The sequence below is a fragment of the Gracilinanus agilis genome, chromosome 2, assembly GCF_016433145.1.
Source record: "Gracilinanus agilis isolate LMUSP501 chromosome 2, AgileGrace, whole genome shotgun sequence".
In the NCBI taxonomy this organism is placed as follows: domain Eukaryota; kingdom Metazoa; phylum Chordata; class Mammalia; order Didelphimorphia; family Didelphidae; genus Gracilinanus; species Gracilinanus agilis.
The window spans coordinates 538,682,034-538,702,755 of record NC_058131.1 but is presented as its reverse complement, the minus strand read 5'-3'; the positions used below and the strand labels follow the sequence as shown (position 1 = coordinate 538,702,755).

Genomic DNA, 20,722 nt, shown 5'->3' with positions numbered 1-20,722 from the left:
GTCACTGCAATCTGCTGGTACCCATCCTGCCCCAGAAGGAGTCATATACTAGAAGTTGGAAAGAGCTGGGTTAAAATCTCAGTTCTGACAAGCTGTATATTCTTGAGCAAAAAGACTTTACTCCTCTAAGGCTATTTCCTCATCTGTCACATTGGGATAATAATATTTATAGAACCAGCCTCAAAAGTTTGTTGTAAAGAGAGTGCTCTCCAAACCTTAAAATACCCTATAAATATGAATTCTTGTTATCCCTTTCCCCAATATAACTCATGTGTGCTCTGCTGACTTAATGGAATTGGAACCCTGCCCCTCTCCCATCTCCAGGTAGCAATTCTATGAGATGCTTCCATAACTGTATTAATTTTTACTGTGTTACGGTTGGAAAATGTGTATTTAATATTTCTGCTTTTTGGTGGTTTTTTTTGAGGTTTTTACATCCTAACATGGTCAATTTTTATGAAGGTATCTTGTACACCTGAGAAAAAAGAACACTCCTTTCTATTCCAATATAGTTTCCCCCCAAGGTCTATCATATCTAAGTTTTCTAAGATTCTGTTCATCTCCTTGAATTATTTAATATTTTTATGGTGAGGTTTATGTGTCTCTGAGAAGGCAAAGTTGAGGTCCCCTACTAGTATGGTTTTACTATCTAATTTTTCTTATTCCTTATTTAACTTTTCCTTCAAGAATTTGAATGTGATGCCTTTTTGTACATATATATTAAGTACTGATATTATTTCATTTTCTTGTGGTACCTTTCAGCAAAATGCAGTTTCCCTGCATATCTCTTAATTACTAATTAATTAATAATCTGCTTTTGCTTTGTCTGAGATCATGAGCCCATATGGATGAAACATCAGTGGTAGGACTTGAGGATGGAGCAGTAGCTTTGAGATGATTTTTCTTAGTCCTTTTACCTCCTACTTCCCTGTTTGGTAAAATAGGTTTCTATTACCAATTGTGTATGTGTGATTATTCACAAACATATACACCTCATAAACATACATATTGTCTCCTCTTTGAACCAATTTAGTTGCAAGGTTTGCACACTACTTACCCCTCCTATTTCCCCTCCACCATAAAAGCTTTTTCTTGAATCCCTCTTTTATGTGAGAGAATTTTCTCCATTCTTCCTCTCTCTTCCCTCTTTTCTCCTGTCCATCTTTTTTTATACATCATTCCAATATAATTGACTCACTCCTGCACTCTCTAAGTAGATAGAATCCTTCTAATTGTCCTAATACTGACAGCTCTAGTTCTTAGAGGATACGGATATCATTTTTCCATATAGAAAGAAAAACTGTAACCTTATTGAGTCTCTTTTTATTTCTTTTTCATGTTTACCCTTTTATGCTTCTCTAAAGTCTTGTATTGGAAAGTCATATTTTTATTCAGCTCTAATCTTTTCATAAAGAATGCTTGAAAGTTCTCTATTTCATTAAATAACCATTTTTCCTCTTGAATGATTATCAGTTTTGCTGGGTAGATTAGATTATTCTTGGTTCTAGTCAGCTCATTTACCTTCTTGAGCCCTTTGCTCCTTAAAAAGTAGCTGCTAGGTTGATAATGAGGAGGCGGGGTTAAGATGGTGGCAGAGTAAAAAGTAACTGCTGGATCTCTCCTAACCCACGCATATAGAACTCCTCAAGGGAACATAAAAACAAATCCAGAGGAAAGAAGGGACCCCACAACAGGGCGCAGCATCAAAGATACGTGGGATCGGGGCATTTCCATGCTATAAAGGGGTGAAACAGCTCTCACGAAAACACAAGCAGAGCAACCCCCTCCCCCCAACCCCATACCACCTACACCTCCAAAGCCAGTGCACGAGTCAGAACAAGTTTGGGGCACCCATTAAGTAATTGGCAGCTCATCAGGGCTTGTTCCTAAGAGCAGCAAGACTTAAGACCCCCCCCCCAAGAGGCTAAAGAACTCACGGACTCTGAACACAGACCCTGAGCCCAGGCTCAAGCGAAGGGGCTGACACAGGTGCGGGCTAAGGCGCAGACTAAGGCTCGGACAAAGGGGCTGATTCTGAGTACAGGAGCGGACCTTGAGTGGGGACCCAGTGCAGAGTGGTGCTTGACTGTGGAAGCAGCTCCCTGAGACTGTTAAAGGAGCTTCAGGCAGAAGAACAAGCAAGGAGACCACCAGGAAGCTTGTCTCAAAACAACTAGACCTGAGATCTCAAGAGTCTAAAGGGTGCAGACAGATCCTGGGCGCGAGCATAAAGCTGAGAGGGAACTCAGCTTACAATGGCAAGCCAGAATCATGAGGAAAACCAGAAGAGAAAGATGAAGAAGAAAAAACCTTTAACAACTTGACAGCTTTTACACAGAAAAAATCCAGACAACAGAGGAAACAGTAGAGGAAGAACAAACAATCCAAACCTTCCCAAAACAATGAAAATGGGTCACAAGGTCTTGAAGAGTTCAGATCTGAGATCATGAGAAATATGGAAGAGATCTGGCAAGAAAATAACATTTTAAAAGGCAGAATTTCACAATTGGAAAGTGAGGCAAGTAAATCAAAGACCAGAAATGACCAGATTGAAAAGGAAAACCAGTCTCTAAAGGCTAGAATTGGGCAATTAGAAAAAGAAGCCCCCAAATCAAAAGAATTAATAAGCAAATTGGAGACCAAAATCAAACAGCTGGAAAACAGGTCAGACTAAACTGAAAAGGAAAATCAAAAGCTTATAGCAGAAAACCAGTCTCTAAAGACAAGAATTGGGGAAGTAGAAGCCAATGATCTATCAAGACAGCAAGAGCAAATAAAACAAAGTCAAAAGACTGATAAAATAGAAGGAAACATGAAATATCTCAATGAGAAACTGACAGATCAAGAAAACAGGTCTAGAAGAGACAATCTGAAAATCCTTGGTCTTCCTGAAAAAGCAGAAATTAATAAAATTTGGACTCCATACTAAAAGAAATGATTCAGCAAAATTGCCCTGAAGTTCTACAACAAGAGGGCAATATAGACATTGAAAGGATCCATAGATCACCCTATACACTAGACCCCGAAAAGACAACCCCCAGGAATATAATAGCCAAATTCAAGAGATTCCAAGTAAAAGAAAAAATTTTACAAGAAGCCAGAAAGAGACAATTCAGATATCAAGGAGCACAAATCAGGATCACACAGGATCTGGCAGCCTCCACACTAAAAGACCGCAAGGCTTGGAATATGATATTCAGAAAGGCAAGAGAACTGGGTTTACAACCAAGGATCACGTACCCATCAAAACTGATTATATTCTTCTAGGGAAAAGTTTGGGCATTCAACAAGATAGAAAATTTCCAAGCATTTGCACAGAAAAGACCAGGACTAAATGGAAAGTTTGATATCCAACCACAAAAATCAAGAGAAACATGAAAACATAAATAAGAAACAGAGGGGAAAGAAAGAAAACTCATACTTTTTAAATTTGCCTTTTTAAGGGCCTCAGTAAGATCTAATTATCTGTATTCCTATGTGGAGAAATGCTATGTATAATTCTCTGTAGTGAACTCTATTCACTATTATAGTATTCATTACTATAGTAATCAGAAGAATAATTCATAGGGAGAGAGTGGAATACTAAATGGTCTAAGATGACAGGGGGTAGTGGAAAGAGGGGGGTGAATAGTAGGGACACCAAGAGAAACTTGAGTGAATAAGAAAAATAGGATATTCTATTATACACAAAGAGGGCATGGGAAGGGGAAGGGATGAATACTAATATAAGAAGGAGAGGAAGAGAGCATTAAGAGGTAGTATTTAAACCTTACTCTCAGTGTAATTAACCCTGAGAGGGAAGAGTAGCTATATCCTTTGGGATATAAAACTCTATCTAACCCTACTGAGAAAGTCAGAAGGGATAAAACAAGGGGAGAAGGAGAGTGGGGAGGTCAAAAAAGGGAGGGGAGAAGAAGGGGGAGGGAATTCATCAGGCCTTAAAAATAAAAAGAGGGCAATAATAAGGGAGGGGGTAAAAAGGTAAGTAAATCAAGGGAGGGGACAAGGGTTACTTGCTTAAAGCAAACCACTGGTTTAAAAGGAAATAGTGTAAGAAGAAGCGATAGAATTAGGGGAGGATAAAAAAATGTCAGCGAATACACAACTGATAATTATGACTCTGAATGTAAATGGGAAGAACTCACCCATTAAACAAAAGCAAATAGCAGAGTGGATTAGAAACCAAAATCCTATCATATGTTGTCTACAAGAAACACATATGAGGTGGGTGGACATACACAAGTTTAAAATAAAGGGCTTCAGCAAAATCTTTTGGGCTTCAAATGAGAAAAAAAGGCAGGAGTGGCAATCATGATTTCTGATAAAGCCAAAGTAAAAATAGATATGATTAAAAAAGACAGGGAAGGTAATTACATCCTGATAAAAGGCAGTATAGACAATGAGGAAATAGCATTGCTCAATATGTATGCACCAAATGGCATAGCATCCAAATGTGTAAAGGAGAAACTGGTAGAGCTCAAGAAGGAAATAGATAGTAAAACCATACTAGTGGGAGATCTAAATATTCCTCTTTCAGATCTAGATAAATCAAACCAAAAAATAAATAAGAAAGAGGTAAGAGAGGTGAATGAAGCCCTAGAAAAATTAGATTTAATAGATATGTGGAGAAAAATAAATAGGGACAAAAGGAATACACCTTCTTTTCAGCTGCACATGGTACATTCACAAAGATTGACCATGTAATAGGGCATAGAAACATTGCAAATAAATGCAAAAGAGCAGAAATAATAAATGTAACTTTCTCAGATCATAATGCAATGAAAATAATAATTAGTAAGGGCACCTGGACAGGCAAATCAAAAACTAATTGGAAATTAAATAATATGATTCTCCAAAACCAGCTAGTCAAAGAAGAAATCATAGAAACAATCAACAATTTCATTGAAGAGAATGACAATGATGAGACATCCTACCAAACTCTGTGGGATGCAGCCAAGGCAGTACTCAGGGGGAAATTTATATCCTTGAGTGCATATATTAACAAATTAGGGAGGGCAGAGATTGGGCATGCAACTTAAAAAATTAGAAAGCGAGCATATTAAAAATCCCCAGATGAAAACTAAATTAGAAATACTAAAAATTAAGGGAGAAATTAATAAAATCGAAAGTAAAAGAACTATTGAATTAATAAATAAGACTAGAAGCTGGTATTTTGAAAAAACAGATAAAATAGACAAAGTACTGGTCAATCTAATAAAAAAAAAGGAAAGAAGAAAACCAAATTGACAGTATCAAAGATGAAAAGGGAGACCTCACCTCTAATGAAAGGGAAATTATGGTAATCATTAAAAACTATTTCACCCAATTATATGGCAATAAATATAGCAATCTAAGAGATATGGATGAATATTTACAGAAATATAAATTGCCTAGATTAACAGTAGAAGAAATAGAATACCTAAATAATGCCATATCAGAAAAAGAAATTGAGCAAGCCATCAAAGAACTCCCTAAGAAAAAATCGCCAGGGCCTGATAGATTCACAAGTGAATTCTATCAGACATTCAAAGAGCAACTAAGCCCAATACTATACAAATTATTTGATATCATAAGCAAAGAAGGAGTTCTACCAAATTCCTTTTATGACACAAATATGATTCCAAAGCCAGGTAGATCAAAAACAGAGAAAGAAAACTACAGACCAATCTCCCTAATGAACATAGATGCAAAAATCTTGAATAGAATACTAGCAAAGAGACTCCATCAAGTGATCAAGAGGATCATCCACCATGACCAGGTGGGATTTATACCAGGAATGCAAGGATGGTTCAACATTAGGAAAACCATCCACATTATTGACTATATCAACAATCTAACAAACAAAAATCACATGATTATCTCAATAGATGCTGAAAAAGCCTTTGACAAAATACAGCACCCATTCCTATTGAAAACACTGGAAAGTATAGGAATAGAAGGACCTTTCCTAAAAACAATAAATAATATATACCTAAAACCATCAACAAGCATCATATGCAATGGGGATAAATTAGAAGCCTTTCCAATAAGATCAGGAGTTCAACAAGGATGCCCATTATCTCCTCTATTATTTAACACTGAACTAGAAACACTAGCAGTAGCAATTAGAGAAGAAAAAGAAATTGAGGGTATTAAAATAGGCAATGAGGAGACTAAGCTATCACTCTTTGCAGATGATATGATGGTCTACTTAAAAAATCCTAGAGAATCAACTAGGAAGCTTGTAGAAATAATCAACAACTTTAGCAAGGTTGCAGGATACAAAATAAATGCACATAAATCATCAGCATTTCTATATATTTCCAACACATCACAGCAGCAAGAGGTAGAAGGAGAAACACCATTTAAAATCACCCTAGATAACATAAAATACTTAGGAATCTATCTACCAAAACAAACACAGGAATTATACGAAAACAACTACAAAACACTTTCCAAACAATTAAAACTAGATCTAAACAATTGGAAAAACATTGATTACTCATGGGTAGGACGAGCTAACATAATAAAAATGACCATTCTACCCAATAATTTACCTATTTAGTGCCATACCTATCAAATTACCAAAAAAACTTTTTCACTGAATTAGGAAAAACTATAACAAATTTCATTTCGAATAACAAAAGATCAAGAATATCAAGGGAAATAATGAAAAAAATGTGAAGGAAGGGGGCCTAGCAGTGCCAGATATTAAACTGTACTATAAAGCAGTAGTCATCAAAACGGTATGGTACTGGCTGAGAGACAAATGGGTGGATCAGTGGAAAAGACTTGGGGTAAATGACATCAGGAGGACAGTATATGATAAACCCAAAGAGCCCAATTTTTGGGACAAAAATCCACTATTTGACAAAAACTGTTGGGAAATTTGGAAAACAATATGGGAGAGATTGGTTTAGAGCAACATCTCACACCTTACACTAAGATAAATTCAGAATGGGTGAATGACTTGTATATAAAGAGGGAAAATATAAATAAGTTAAGTGAACACAGAATAGTATACTTGTCAGATCTCTGGGAAAGAAAAGATTTTAAAACCAAGCAAGAGTTAGAGAAAATAACAAAAGGTAAAATAAATTATTTTGATTATATAAAACTAAAAAGCTTTTGTATAAACCAAAACAATATAGCCAAGATCAGAAGGGAAACAACAAATTGGGAAAAATACTTATAACAAAAAACTCTGACAAGGGTCTAATTACTCAAATATACAAGGAGTTAAATCAATTGTTTAAAAAAATCAAGCCATTCCCTGATCGATAAATGGGCAAGAGACACGAATAGGCAATTTTCAGATAAAGAAATCAAAACTATCAATAAGCACATGAGAAAGTGTTCTAAATCTCTAATAATTAGAGAAATGCAAATCAAAACAATTCTGAGGTATCACCTCACACCTAGCAGATTGGTTAAAATGAAAGAAGGGGAGAGTAATGAATGTTGGAGGGGATGTGGCAAAATTGGGACATTAATGCATTGCTGGTGGAGTTGTGAAATGATACAACCATTCTGGATGGCAATTTGGAAGTATGCTCAAAGGGCTATAAAAGAATGCCTGCCCTTTGATCCAGCCATACCACTGTTGGGTTTGTACCCCTACCCCAAAGAGATCATACATAAACAGACTTGCACGAAAATATTTATAGCCGTGCTTTTCATGGTGGCAAAAAACTGGAAAATGTGGGTATGCCCTTCAATTGGGGAATGGCTGAACAAATTGTGGTATATGCTGGTGATGGAATACTATTGTGCTCAAAGGAATAATAAACTGGAGGAATTCCATGTGAACTGGAAAGACCTCCAGGAACTGATGCAGAGCAAAAGGAGCAGAGCCAGAAGAACATTGTACACAGAGACTGATACACTGTGGTAAAATTGAATGTAATGGACTTCTGTACCAGCAGCAATGCAGGACAATTCTGAGGGATTTATGGGAAAGAACGCTACCCACATTCAGAGGAATAACTACAGGAGTGGAAACATAGAAGAAAATCAACTGCTTGAATACATGGGTTGATGAGGACATGATTGGGGATCGAAACTACCACACCAATGCAACTATCAACAATTTGGAAATAGGTCTTGATTAATGACACATGTTAAAACCAGTGGAAATGCATATCGGCCAGGGGATGGGGGGAGGTCGCGGGTGAAGGGGAAAGTAAGAGCATAATCATGTAACCATGTTAACTATTTTAAAATATAAATACTAATAAATGTTTATTTAAAAAAAAGTAGCTGCTAAATCTTTTGTCATCCTGACTGTGGCTCTTTGACATATGTATTTTTTTCCTGGTTACTTGAAGTATTTTCTTGATGTGGGACCTGGAATTTGGTGATAATATACCTCAGAATTTTCACTTTGGGATCTCTTTCAGGAATTAATCAGTGGATTCTTTTATTTTCTATTTTACCCTCTGGTTCTAGGATATTAGGAGGCCAGATTATTCTTTAGAAATGTGTCCAGGCAACTAGTCCCCTTTTCTTCCATGAACTTGGTATGACAACTATTCTTTTATTTGAAAGTTCATTCCAGAGCTTTGGAACACATGCTGAGCAGACTTCTCTGTTCCTCAATCCAAACTATTGATGCTCCTTTGCCTTATTACACACAAACATGCAGCCATTTGGGCAAATAACCTAGAACTACAGTTCCTGATGAAACCATTGGCTAGTATCAAAGAACTCAAAATAATGAGTTTCTCCAGAGAGCATCAACCCCAGACTGAATTAAGAATTTCTCAGATGACTATGTAGCATTGCATCCCACCAAACTTTAATTCCCTCTACTTTTAATAATTATATATTAATTATGTATTAATTGAAGACATTAAAAACCAAATCAATTGGAGAGTAATTATCTGCCAACAATAGTAAAACTTAAACCAGAAGAAAAATCAACTGACTCTCATTAATGTTTTTTTCCTTTTTCCCATTTTGTCCCTGACTTTTTGAAGTCAGGCATCTTTACTAATGGAGTCAGTGATGTTGAGATTGTGTATCTATCTAACTATTGTTTTTGAAGATGATACTAGGATTCACTTCATAATAATTGCTAGCATTTATATAGTGCTTTAAGGTTTTCAAAGTACTTTAAACATATCTCATTTAATTTTCATAGCAACTCTGAAAGGTGACTGTAAGGTAACCCTCAATAGGAAAAATCCAAGACCTTTGGGGAAAATATTGTTCTCAGTTTTGCTGTTAGCAACCCCATTTTGTAGATGAAGAAAATGAATGACTTGTCTATTTCCACAGAGTTAGTAAGTGAATGATGTAGGATTTTAATTCATCTCCCTGACAGCAAGTCTGGTACACTATTCCCTGTACCCCATGCTGCCTCAAAAATTTAGCCATGTAGGGGGCAGTTGGGTAGCTCAGTGGAGTGAGAGTCAGGCCTAGAAACGGGAGGTCATAGGTTCAAACCCGGCCTCAGACACTTCCCAGCTGTGTGACCCTGGGCAAGTCACTTGACCCCCATTCCCCACCCTTACCAATCTTCCATCTATAAGACAATACACCGAAGTACAAGGGTTTAAAAAAAAATCATTAAAAAAAATTTAGCCATGTATTATGGAAAACCCTATTTCTCAGTTAAAAAGAGTACTGTTGTCCTAAAACATTTAAAAGGTCTTCAAAAAGTGTAGGAAAACTCACTAGTCACTCAGCTACCTATAGTTCAAGGAGACACTATCTCTACATCATGAGAAGGTGAGGAGGATTTACACACACCCTGATGGTCATCGGTATCTTGCTTCTTCTGCAGAGACCTGGGTCAGCCCGCATGTATTTACTGGCTATATAAACCGTGTGGGACACAGCGATGGAGGTAAAGGCATGTCCGTACCTTTCAGGGATGGATGGTCCAGCTGAATGGCCAACGTCTACACACAGCTGCAGGCCCAGGCACATGGGGAGAGGCTCTTCTTGGGCCTCTGTGACTTGGGTTGCCTCTGCCAACTCATTCATATACTAAATGCTGGAGAAAAGCTATTCCCACACTTGGTCACATGGACTTAGATTTGCTCAGCTACTTCATCATAATGTTCTCTTCAATTATTCAAGCAGGGCGCATCGAGATGGCTCAGTGGATAGAAAGCCAGGCCTAGATACAGGAAGTCCTGGGTTCAAATGCGGCCTCAAATACTTCCTAGCTATATGACCCTGGGCAAGTCCTCCTATTGCCTAGCCCTTACCTATACATACATATATATAGTATTGATTCTAAGAAGGAAGGGAATGGTTTAAAAAAAAAGAAAATGAAGGAGGAGTTCATCCTCGCAGCTAAAGGGCAGCTTCTTCGTCATCAGTCCCTATACCAAAGCTAAATCTTAGATGCTAATGTTTTGCCAGAGACTGCATTTATTAGTTGTCTGTGAGTCTCTGTGTATATGAGGAGAGGAAAAGTCTTAATAATTTCCTTTCCTCTTTTCTTAACTCTTCAGTTTGACTTCCAGCCTCATCATTCAACAGAAACTTCTCTTTCAAAAATTACCAGTAGGGGCAGCTGGGTAGCTCAGTGGATGAGAGCCAGGCCTAGAGATGGGAAGTCCTAGGTTCAAATCTGGCCTCAGACACTTCCCAGCTGTGTGACCCTGGGCAAGTCACTTGACCCCCATTGCCCACCCTTACCACTCTTCTGCCTTGGAGCCAATACACAGTATTGACTCCAAGATAGAAGGTAAGGGTTTAAAAAAAATTATTACCAGTGACAACTTCTTAAGCTGAATCCAGGGGCCTTTTCTTAATCCTCATTTTCCTCGACCTCTCTTTAGCATTTGACACTATTAATCACTCTCTTCTTGATTCTTTTCTTTCTAGGTTTTCTTGACACTGCTTTCTCCTAGTTCTCCCCCTACCTGTGACTATTCCATCTCAGTCTCCTTTGCTGGATTTTCATCCGATTCTCACCCCCTAACCATGAGCATCCCTTAAGGGAAGGGGATGGGGGTGGAGGGGAGTCTGAACAGAATACATAGTACTGCAGGTCATAAAATGTGAAATGTAAGGCTTTATCCAAACATTTATAGATGCAAATATCAAATATTTGGAAAATATCCTCTTCCCAAAGCAGTTATTTTGATCCACATGCCTTTGAGAAATAAACCAATCGATTAGAATAATAGCTCTAAGTTATATTGATGCATGGTTTGTATCTACTGGTGATAGGATAGTGTGGTGGATATAAGACTTGGAGTCAAGAGAGACTTAGCTTTAAACTTTTCCTTGGATTCTTTCATAGGGCCTCCTTCTTAAAAGTTTTCTATTGTATAAATATGAATTAGGTATGAAATAGGTAGTCATTCCCACACTGAAAGGAATGTTAAGTAATAGTTACAGAACAATTAAAATTAGTTGAGACTTATCAAAGCATTCACAAAAACAAAATGAGGGAAAGCTGCTTATTATCTATTCTCTCCCAAGGTGCTATTCTGAACCCTTTTCTCCTTCTATATACTATTTCACTCGGTGATTCCATCAGCTTTCATGAATTAAATAATCATCTCTATGCAGATGACTCATTTATTTGTCCAGAGTTAACTTTTCTCTTGGCCTCCAGACTCATCTCCACCTGCCTACTAGACACATCAAACTGGATATTTTCCAGCCTTCTTACATTTAATATGCCTCAAATTGAGTATGAGACCTTTTCCCCCAAATACTTGCTTTTTCCTGTTGAAGGTTACCACCATCTTCCCAGTCACCTAGATATTACTTTAAATCCTCACTTTCCCAATCCCTACATCAAATTAGTTGCTAAGACTCGTCATTTCTACCTTTTCTTCTGACATGCTTACCAACTAGTATAGACCATCATCACCTCAGGCCTGGATTACTGCAGTAGTCTGCTGCTGGGTGTACTTGTTTCAAGTCCTCCCCAGTCCAGTCCGGTTCAGTCCATTCTTCAGTAATTCCTTAAACTGATCTTCCTAAAGTACAGGTCTGACCTTATCAATCCCCTAGTCATTAAGCTCCTGTGACTCCTTTCTTTTAGAATCAAATATAAGATTCTCTCCCTCCTTATTTCTACTTTCTGACTTCCTTTAAGTCTTATCTAAAGTCTATCTTTTGCTAAAAGCCTTTCCTAGTCCTCCTTAATCTTAGTGCCTTCCCTCTGAAATTTAATCAAGTTTATTCTGCGTATATCTTATTTGCACATAGTTTTTCATGTTGTTTCCTCCATGCATTTTGAACTTCCTGAGAACAGAGAACTTTTTTTGGTCTTTCTTTGTATCTCTAGCATAGTTTCTAGCACATGGTAAGTGCTTCAAAAATTCTGGTTGATTTATCTTAAAAACCAGCGTTAGCTAGTCTAAGGAACAGAGATTGATCCAAATTTATATGTATGTTCCAAAGCCTGAGAAAGACCTTTGGTTTTTTCTCCCTCCCCCACTTTTGGATAGATACTCACAGTGTATTGATGACTAGGCGATCCCATTGCCCCTTGATGTCATCTTCTGAAGGCTGCCCAGTGATATACAAACCATCAAACTCCAACTTCCTGGCTATTTCTTTTTCCCTTTTGAACACCACCAAAGGAACCTGGGAAATGAAAGAAGAAATGGGAAAGAATTCATGAGCAGAGCTATTTCTCCATTCAGTTATTACAACAATAACCCTTCAGATATCTGGGGCAAAATTCCTTTTTTTGGAGTATCTGTATCACTGGGAATTTATGATCAACTTATAATGGGAACTTACTTGTTAGGAACAGGCCATCCATTTGGGATTAAGACCCAGTAAATATCCTTTTTTAATCTTTCTGTCACACTACTCTCAAGACACTTATCCAACTCTGGTCCATTCCTGGGAAGTTTATATTAGTTTCAATGTCAATAAATGATAACATTAAACAGCTGATTGACAACAGTCAATCAACAAACCCTTATGAAGTACTTTTTATTAAAGTGCATTTATTGAGCATTTACTAATGTGTTAAATGTTGAAGTTATAAAGGAGAAACATAAGTCTCAGACAAAATTGGACCTTTTTGCCCATTTCTGGTTTGTTGCCCTAGACTATTTTAATAGTCTACAGGTTTCATGTCCTCAAGTCTTACCCTCCTCCATTCCATCAATTGCCAAGCTGACTTTTCTAAAGTTAAGGTCTGACTGTGTTTTCCAGTATTCAGTAAATTTTTGTGGCTATTTATTATGTCCAGAAGTAAATATAAATTCCTTTGTTTAGCAGTTAGAGTCCTTCAAGGCCCAATCTACCTTCCCAGACTTACTACATATTACATGTTTTCAAACATACCATAGTTTAGTCATATTGAGTTTATCTATTGTTCATTACATCTACCACTCCATTCTTCCATGCTTAGTATTCACTCTTTACTTATCGCTGTCCCTTAGATTCCCTAGTTTTCTTCAAGAATCAGTCACGTGTCACCTGTATATGAAACCTTTCTTGACCGCGTCCCCCCATGCCCCCCATCATTTAGCTCCCTCCATATTCTCAGTCTTGCTATATCTGTTTTGTAGACTTGTTTGTATGTGCAGCTTATCTCTCCAAATAGAGTATAAGCTCAGGGGCAGTTTCACTTTTGTCTTCAGAACACTGTGCTCAACATCATGCCTGGCACATACCTAATAAATGCTTGATGATTAAATGCTTGAACCTTGTCAGGGTTAAGTTTTGCTTTCTATTGCTTTTACCTAAAAGCAGGGATGCTTTTGAGGACAAAGCACTTTTAAGGATAGAAAGAAAGTAATAGACTCTAGCTAAGATAGTGAAGATTCCTGTTAGCCCCATTATAGGACAAAGAGTTTCTTTCTCCTATACCAGGGGTCGGCAACGTATGGCTCTCAAGCCATATCTGACTCTTTTGAGGGCCAGATATGGCTCTTTCTGCAGGAGCCATAAAGTCCATTTTTTTTCAGGCGCTGTTCCAGGAGCGCGCACGGTGAGCACTGTAAGGCTCTCACAAAATTACATTTTAAAAAATGTGGTGTTTATGGCTCTCACAGCCAAAAAGGTTGCCAACCCCTGTCCTACACTAAAAAAAAGAAAAAAAAAAGAGGAAAAAATAGGAAGCACCCACCTTTAAGCAGTAATAGCCCACAACACACACAAAGGAGATGATCGTGTGGATGATAGCCAGAGCCCTCAGTGTTGGCGCCATGTACCCAGTGCTCTCCTGCAGGACAAAGAACACCATCCCTTCTTCTTCTTCCTCCTCTTCTTTGAAGGGAGTCCACAGATTGGAGTTCTCTGCATCATCCTCAAAGGGCTCCTCAGTTACCTAGTCCAAGATACCCCCACCACACAGACATAGACAACACACACACACACACACACACACACACACACACACACACACACACAGTCTTTTGAAAGGTGCAAGGAGTCGGTGGACGTTACTCTGCCCAAATGATTGATTCTATCCTTTGCATTGTCAACTAATGTGAGGGCATAGTGGTAATAATGAATTAAAAATTATTTTATATTAATAGGTAAGAATAAGTTAAAGTCGGATTACATTCTACTGAGATAAATATGAATGCAGTAGGCTGTGTGAACTGTGTATTTTGCTTAAGAATTTCAGTAGGTATGAAAACTATGCTTGTAACCTAGAACATGGGTTGAATATTGCCTTTTGCTAAGTGGGGCCTGCCTGAACATCAAGACCAATAAGAAAGAGTGCATTTAATGGAGGCCATGATATCTCAGAATCTTAGGATGATATATAAGACAGACTAGCTAAGCCAAGTTCAGATATATCAGGTACAGTGGCTCCAAGGAATCAACAAAGAAGTAATTTTCACTTTGGAGATGCTATATAGGTCCCATCTGACTAGCTCTGTAAAGACCTAGAGCAATGAATCTCAAGCCAGAGAGGCACTTACTTGAACAAGTAATATCTACTCTTGCCAAGGTGTTCCCCTACCACACTGTCTCCCACTCTGCCCCTCACTGGAATGCTTACTCATATGGACTGGTATAAGAATGTAAGCAGAGGAGCAGCATGGCATAAGCTGGCTTGCCAAAATATTGATGGGTGAGCAGGCTTCCTAGTATATCAATTTATCAAGCAGCGCATTCCAACTGCTTAACAAACTGGGACCTGGACCCTGAATATGGGGGGGACAGATTTTTATACATTAAAAACAAATAAGACCAATTAATTAAAAGAAAACAACTGGGAAAGAAAATTAGATACTTTGATTTCTAATTGATAGAAATATTGGAGAGTTTCCAAGTTGAGAGAGGGAGAGTGAACAGGTACAATTTCCTTAATTCAGCAGAAGAGGGATTTCACTTCCCCAAGAGTCTATAAATAGTTAAAGGAACATGGAAACAATAGCTAACTGATCATTATGGAGCCAGATTTCAGATAAGACATATGAGTTGTTTGAGATGCATAATTGTGAGAATACTCTTTGCATCAATCTTTAGATATGACTGAATTTCTGGTCAGCATAACCTCAGTCCTTAGTTAAAAGTCTCTAAATAGCAGGTAGAGTTGGTCCAGTTTCCCAACCACATAGATCTAAGTTCAAACAATGTTTTCCCACAATCCCTCACAAATGAATAAAGTTTTTATCACAAAACAGAAACTAGACTAGAATTATAATTTAATAGAAAGAGAACTGAACTAGCTCCAGAATTGAGTTAGATGACAGGGTCAGTATGGTTCACTCAATTTCCATTACCATGTGCTGCTCCAATTCCTTGCTACTCCCACCCCTATAATTTTTGGCATAGTTCCAGAAAAGTTAGCTTTAGAAAAAAAAAGATAATTAAATATATATAAATACTGGTAAAAAGGAGATAAAATTATCTTTCTTTGCAGACGATAAAATGGTTTACTTAGAAAACCCAAGAGAAATAGCTATGAAACCAATCAAGATCATTAAGAGCTTCAGTAATATAGCAAGTTACAAAATAAATATGTGAAAATCATCAGCATATCTAAAAAGTACCCCAAAAAATCATCAAGAGAAAGTAAAGGAGGGGCAGCTGGGTAGCTCAGTGGAGTGAGAGTCAGGCCTAGAGACAGGAGGTCCTAGGTTCAAACCCGGCCTCAGCCACTTCCCAGCTGTGTGACCCTGGGCAAGTTACTTGACCCCCATTGCCCACCCTTACCACTCTTCCACCTATGAGACAATATACCGAAGTTAAGGGTTTAAAAAAAAAAAGAGAAAGTAAAGGAAAGAAAGTTTCTATTCAAAATAGCTACATGAGGTTTATGTAAATACAATTAAGAAATACTTGATATAGAAATAAATATCAGTCATAGTTGCATTGTGCTATGCTAACATAATAAAAATACTATGTAAATTAAATTATTTTTTAAATGCCATGATAGTAAAAAAAAGAGGTTTCCTTTTACAATCAAATAAATTAATAACAAAATGTTTTTAAAGGAACAAAATATCTAGATTATAAAGGAAAAAATGTTTTAAAAGGAGGAAGGGGGAAGAATGAAGCATTAAAACTATTTTGTACTAATTAAAAAATAGAAAAGTAGATAAGAAGGAATCAAGCATAACTGAAGTACAACATTTAATAATCCCAGTGTTCAGTAATTCCAAGAACAAATGTAGTGGAAGGGGGACTACTTGTTAAGAATAGCTATGAAAACTGAAAAGCTGGAGTACAAATTAGCTTTAGACCATCATCTTACGTGATAAAATATAGTAGTTTTGAAATATATGTAGGTCTTAGATAAAAAATATTTTTGTAAAATTAAAGAAAAAAGATGAAATTTTCATAATTATTTAGGGTGAACATTCTTGACCCCCTAAAAAAGGGAAAGAGTTGATCCTAAAAGATAAAATAGACAATTCTGATTGCATAAAATTAAAAAGGTTTTACACAGATTAATGTGGATAGTATGAGAGAAACAGTCAACTAGGAGAAAAATGTGTATCATATCTTTGATAAAAATCTGATATAAGCAATTGACAAAATACATAAAGGTTTAAGGATAAAATATATAAGCTCAGTAACTAATATAGACAAATGGTTAAAAGATAATTGAATTAAAAAAACTGATGTGAATAAAAAATAACTCTAAGGTTTTATTTTGTATTCCTAAAAGTGGCAAAGATGATGAATAGAAAACATCAAGTTTGAGGTGCTTTGGGAAGACAAACACATGATTCACTTAGTGAAGCTAAGAATTGGCTCAATCATCATGGAAAACAGTTTGGAATTACATGAGAAAAGTCATTAAATTGTTCACATTCATTGACTAAGTTTGCTTACCACTGAAGATATACTGCAAAGATATTAAAAAACAGATCTCATGTATGCTAAAATATTCACAGCACCTCTTTTTGTGGCAGCAAAAAAAAAGACTAGAGAATAGATGAAAAAATTGATACGTGAATATAATGAAATTAATTCAGAGAAATGTGAGAAGACTAATGAAGAGCAAAATAAGTAAAAGCAGAAGAATATTATACATGACTTCATTCATATAAATGAAAAGAACATGGAAAAGAAAATGAACTTTTAACTGTAAAGGCCAATCTTGGTCATGAAGAACAGATAATGAACCGACTCCTTGTTGGAAGAAAAGTGGGAGATTATAGTTACAGAGAATGTTGCATGTATTGTCTGACACAATTGCTGGGTCTATTGGTTTTACTTATTTCAGAGAAGGGTTCCAATGAAGGTGTATATCAGGAAATGACTGTGGTATAAAAACAAAAGGCATCAATAAAATTTAGATACCCTGAAAGGGGAAAGGAGTAAATTGTCTATGAATACCACAAATAAATTACTAGAGAGAATTGTTAGAACATAGGAAGATTAGGGGCAGTTTGGTGGCTCAATGGATAGAGAGCCAAGCCTAGAGATGAGAAGTTGTGGGTTCAAATTTGACCTCAGGCACTTCCTGCCCACGTGACCCTGGGCAAGTCACTTAACTGTAATTGTCTAGCCTTTACCTCTCTTCTTCCTTGGAATTCTACTTAATATTGATCCTAAGATGGAAGGTAAAGGTTTTAAAAAATAACATAAAAATAATAGCAATTGAGAAACCTAAGAATTCATAGGAAAGATTATCTAAGAAAAAAAAAACAGTTACAAAACTTGAAATGCTTCTACACAAATGCACAAAATATGGCTAATAGGAAAAATAAATGAGAAATCCTAAGAGCAAGTAAAGAGGATAAATACAGAAATATGGCACAATCCTGTAAGAATAATATAAAAGAATGCTAAAGCTCAAAAATAAGCTGAACTTGGGGGAAAAAAGCTAAGGATAATTTTTAAAAAAGAGTTTTAAAATTTATTTAAAGTTTTTAAAATTTGAAGTTTTAAATTTAGTTATTTTGGGGGAAAATGTCAAAAAGAATATATCTATTATGTTGGGTGGTTGGGATAGGGATATTTTGCTTTTGTTTTCTCCACCAAGGAGAATAATCTTTGGATTAGAAAGCACAAAATAAACATGGTTCTAAAGAGTCATACTCAAGATAATTAAGAAGATGGTAAGGCAGCACTTGGGTAACTAGGGGGAATAGTGGATAGAGTACTGGGCATGGAGTTGAGAAGATTTATCTTCCTGAGTTCAGATCTGGCCTCAGACATTAACTAGGCACAAACCCTTTTTGCCTCAGTTTCATCATCTACAAAATGAGCTAGAGAAGGAAATGACAAATCATCCAGTGTCTTTGCCAAGAAAACCCCAAATGGAATTATGAAGAGTCAACTATAACTGAAAATGACTAAATAACAAAATAGCATTTAACTGCTTTAGGTGATTTTAAATCACTTTGCTCAAATGAACAATATTCTTCTCTATAGAAACAGTGGCAGATATGACTACTGAGTTATATCACTGTCCTTTGAATAAAATCACAGAGAATGTTAGTGCTATTACAGGATTAGAAAAAGTCAAATGTCCCAGTTTTCTTAAAAAGGGAAGAGAATGACATCTGAAAACTGCAGACCAATGAACTTGACTTGAATTTTGAGTAATAGCCTAGAACAGTGATGGCGAACCTATGGCACGGATGCCAAAGATGGCACACAGACCACTCTGTGTGAGCACATGCACCCCTGTCCCCTGGTTTGTTACCAGAAAGGCAGAGGGACTTGGGCAGAGCTGTTCCCCACTCCCTGTCCATCATGCCTAATGGCATTTTTTCACATCCCCTGCCCCTTTGTCCAGCAGCCAATGGGAGCACACAGAGGGTAAGATGGGCAGCTCATAGGTGGAAGAGCTAGAGGGGAGCAGAGCACTCAGGCCACTCCCCTCCCCCTCTCTACACTTGCTGAGGACATTCCTCACTTCCCCCTCACCTTCACCCAGCAGCCCAATGGGAGTGCTTCCTCCCTCCCCTGTGTGGGGTAAGTGGGGGAGGTGGTGTGCACCCGGCGCTCACCAGGGGTAGTATGGGCATGGCACTCAGACCAGGGGATGGGGTGGGGGTGGTCCCAGCACACCATCTCTAAAAGGTACACAATCACTGTCCTAGAACATTATTAATGAGATAGTGACTATAAAGAAATAGAAGTGATAATTACTAAAAGCCAGTATGGCTTCTAATATTGGGTACAAGACATACAAGATTAATCTTATTTCTTTTGTTGACAGAGTTAATATTTTTTTTGGAGATTGGGTTTCCCTATCTGCCTGTTGATGAACCTATGGCGCATGTGCCAGAGGGGACTGCTCCCCTCCCCCTCTCCATCTTGCTTGAGGACATTTCTCACATGACCCACCCCTCTGCCCAGCGGCCCAATGGGAGCGCTTCCTCTCTTCCCTGTCTGGGGTAGGGGGGCAGCTCACAGGACTGTAAGGATTGCAGTTTGGGTACTCAGTCTCTAAAAGGTTTGCCATCACACGCTATCTTGTCTAGGCTGGAAGCAGAGTAACCTTCTAGGGGCTTGATCTCACTACCGATTGAATGATAGGCACAGTTTGGCCTATTCTGTTTCTCACCTGGGCCAGTTCACCAGCAGTCTGATGGCCCTCTAATCCCAGGCGTTCAGCATCTGGATGTTGGACTTAGTGTGGACACCTGATTGGCTATGCTTAATTGAGTTAGCCCCCTGCAGTTCACAACCTCTGAACTCAAACAATCCCCTAGCCCAAACCTCCCTAGTGGGAGGCATTATAGGGATATGCTGCCACTCCTGGCCAAAGGGAATGCTATAGAGACAATTTACTTAGGTTTTTGCAAAGGATTTGATAAAGTCTCTCATGCTGTTCTTGTTTAAAAAAGAGAAAGAAAGAAATGTGGGCTAAATCATAGTACCGCTTGACCCACAAAATAATCAATAGTTTGAAAGAGGTCTTCAGGGAAGTTCCAAAGGGTTTTTTGCTTGGTCCTCAGATGTTTAACATTAACAGTCATTATGTCTCAAATAAAGACATTCATGAAATGCTTAACCAGATTTTCCAGCGACTCAAAGTTGGGAAGGATAGCAAGCACTCAGTGATTGACTCAGGATTCAAAACTATGTGAAAAGGCTAAAACAATGAGCCAAATCAAATAGAATGAAATTAATTAGGTAAAAACAAAGTTTTAAGTTTGGTTCAAAAATCATTTTTACAAGTCTAGTATGAGGGAGCTCTGGATAGAGAGCAATTCATCTGAAAAAAAAAGCTCTGGGGTTTTTAAAAACCCATTAAGACTAAATAGCAATCATGTTATCTAAGAAAGTTAATGCTATCTCAGGCTCCATTAAGATAGGCAAAGCATCCAGGTGATAGTTGTGTTCTATTCAAGGCACCACAGTTTTGTAAGCAAACATGAAG

At 37.5% G+C, this 20,722-nt stretch overlaps 1 protein-coding gene across 1 annotated transcript in view; it reads right to left on the bottom strand.

Annotated features, from left to right (window-relative positions):
- RYR3 (ryanodine receptor 3) overlaps positions 1–20,722 on the bottom strand; it is a 570,927-nt gene that overhangs the window by 18,094 nt on the left and 532,111 nt on the right. The window contains exons 91-92 of the mRNA XM_044660040.1: positions 14,045–14,245; positions 12,413–12,543 (exon numbers count right to left, since the gene is read on the bottom strand). Coding sequence (XP_044515975.1) covers positions 12,413–12,543; positions 14,045–14,245 — 332 coding nt within the window. The remainder of the gene's footprint in view (positions 1–12,412; positions 12,544–14,044; positions 14,246–20,722) is intronic.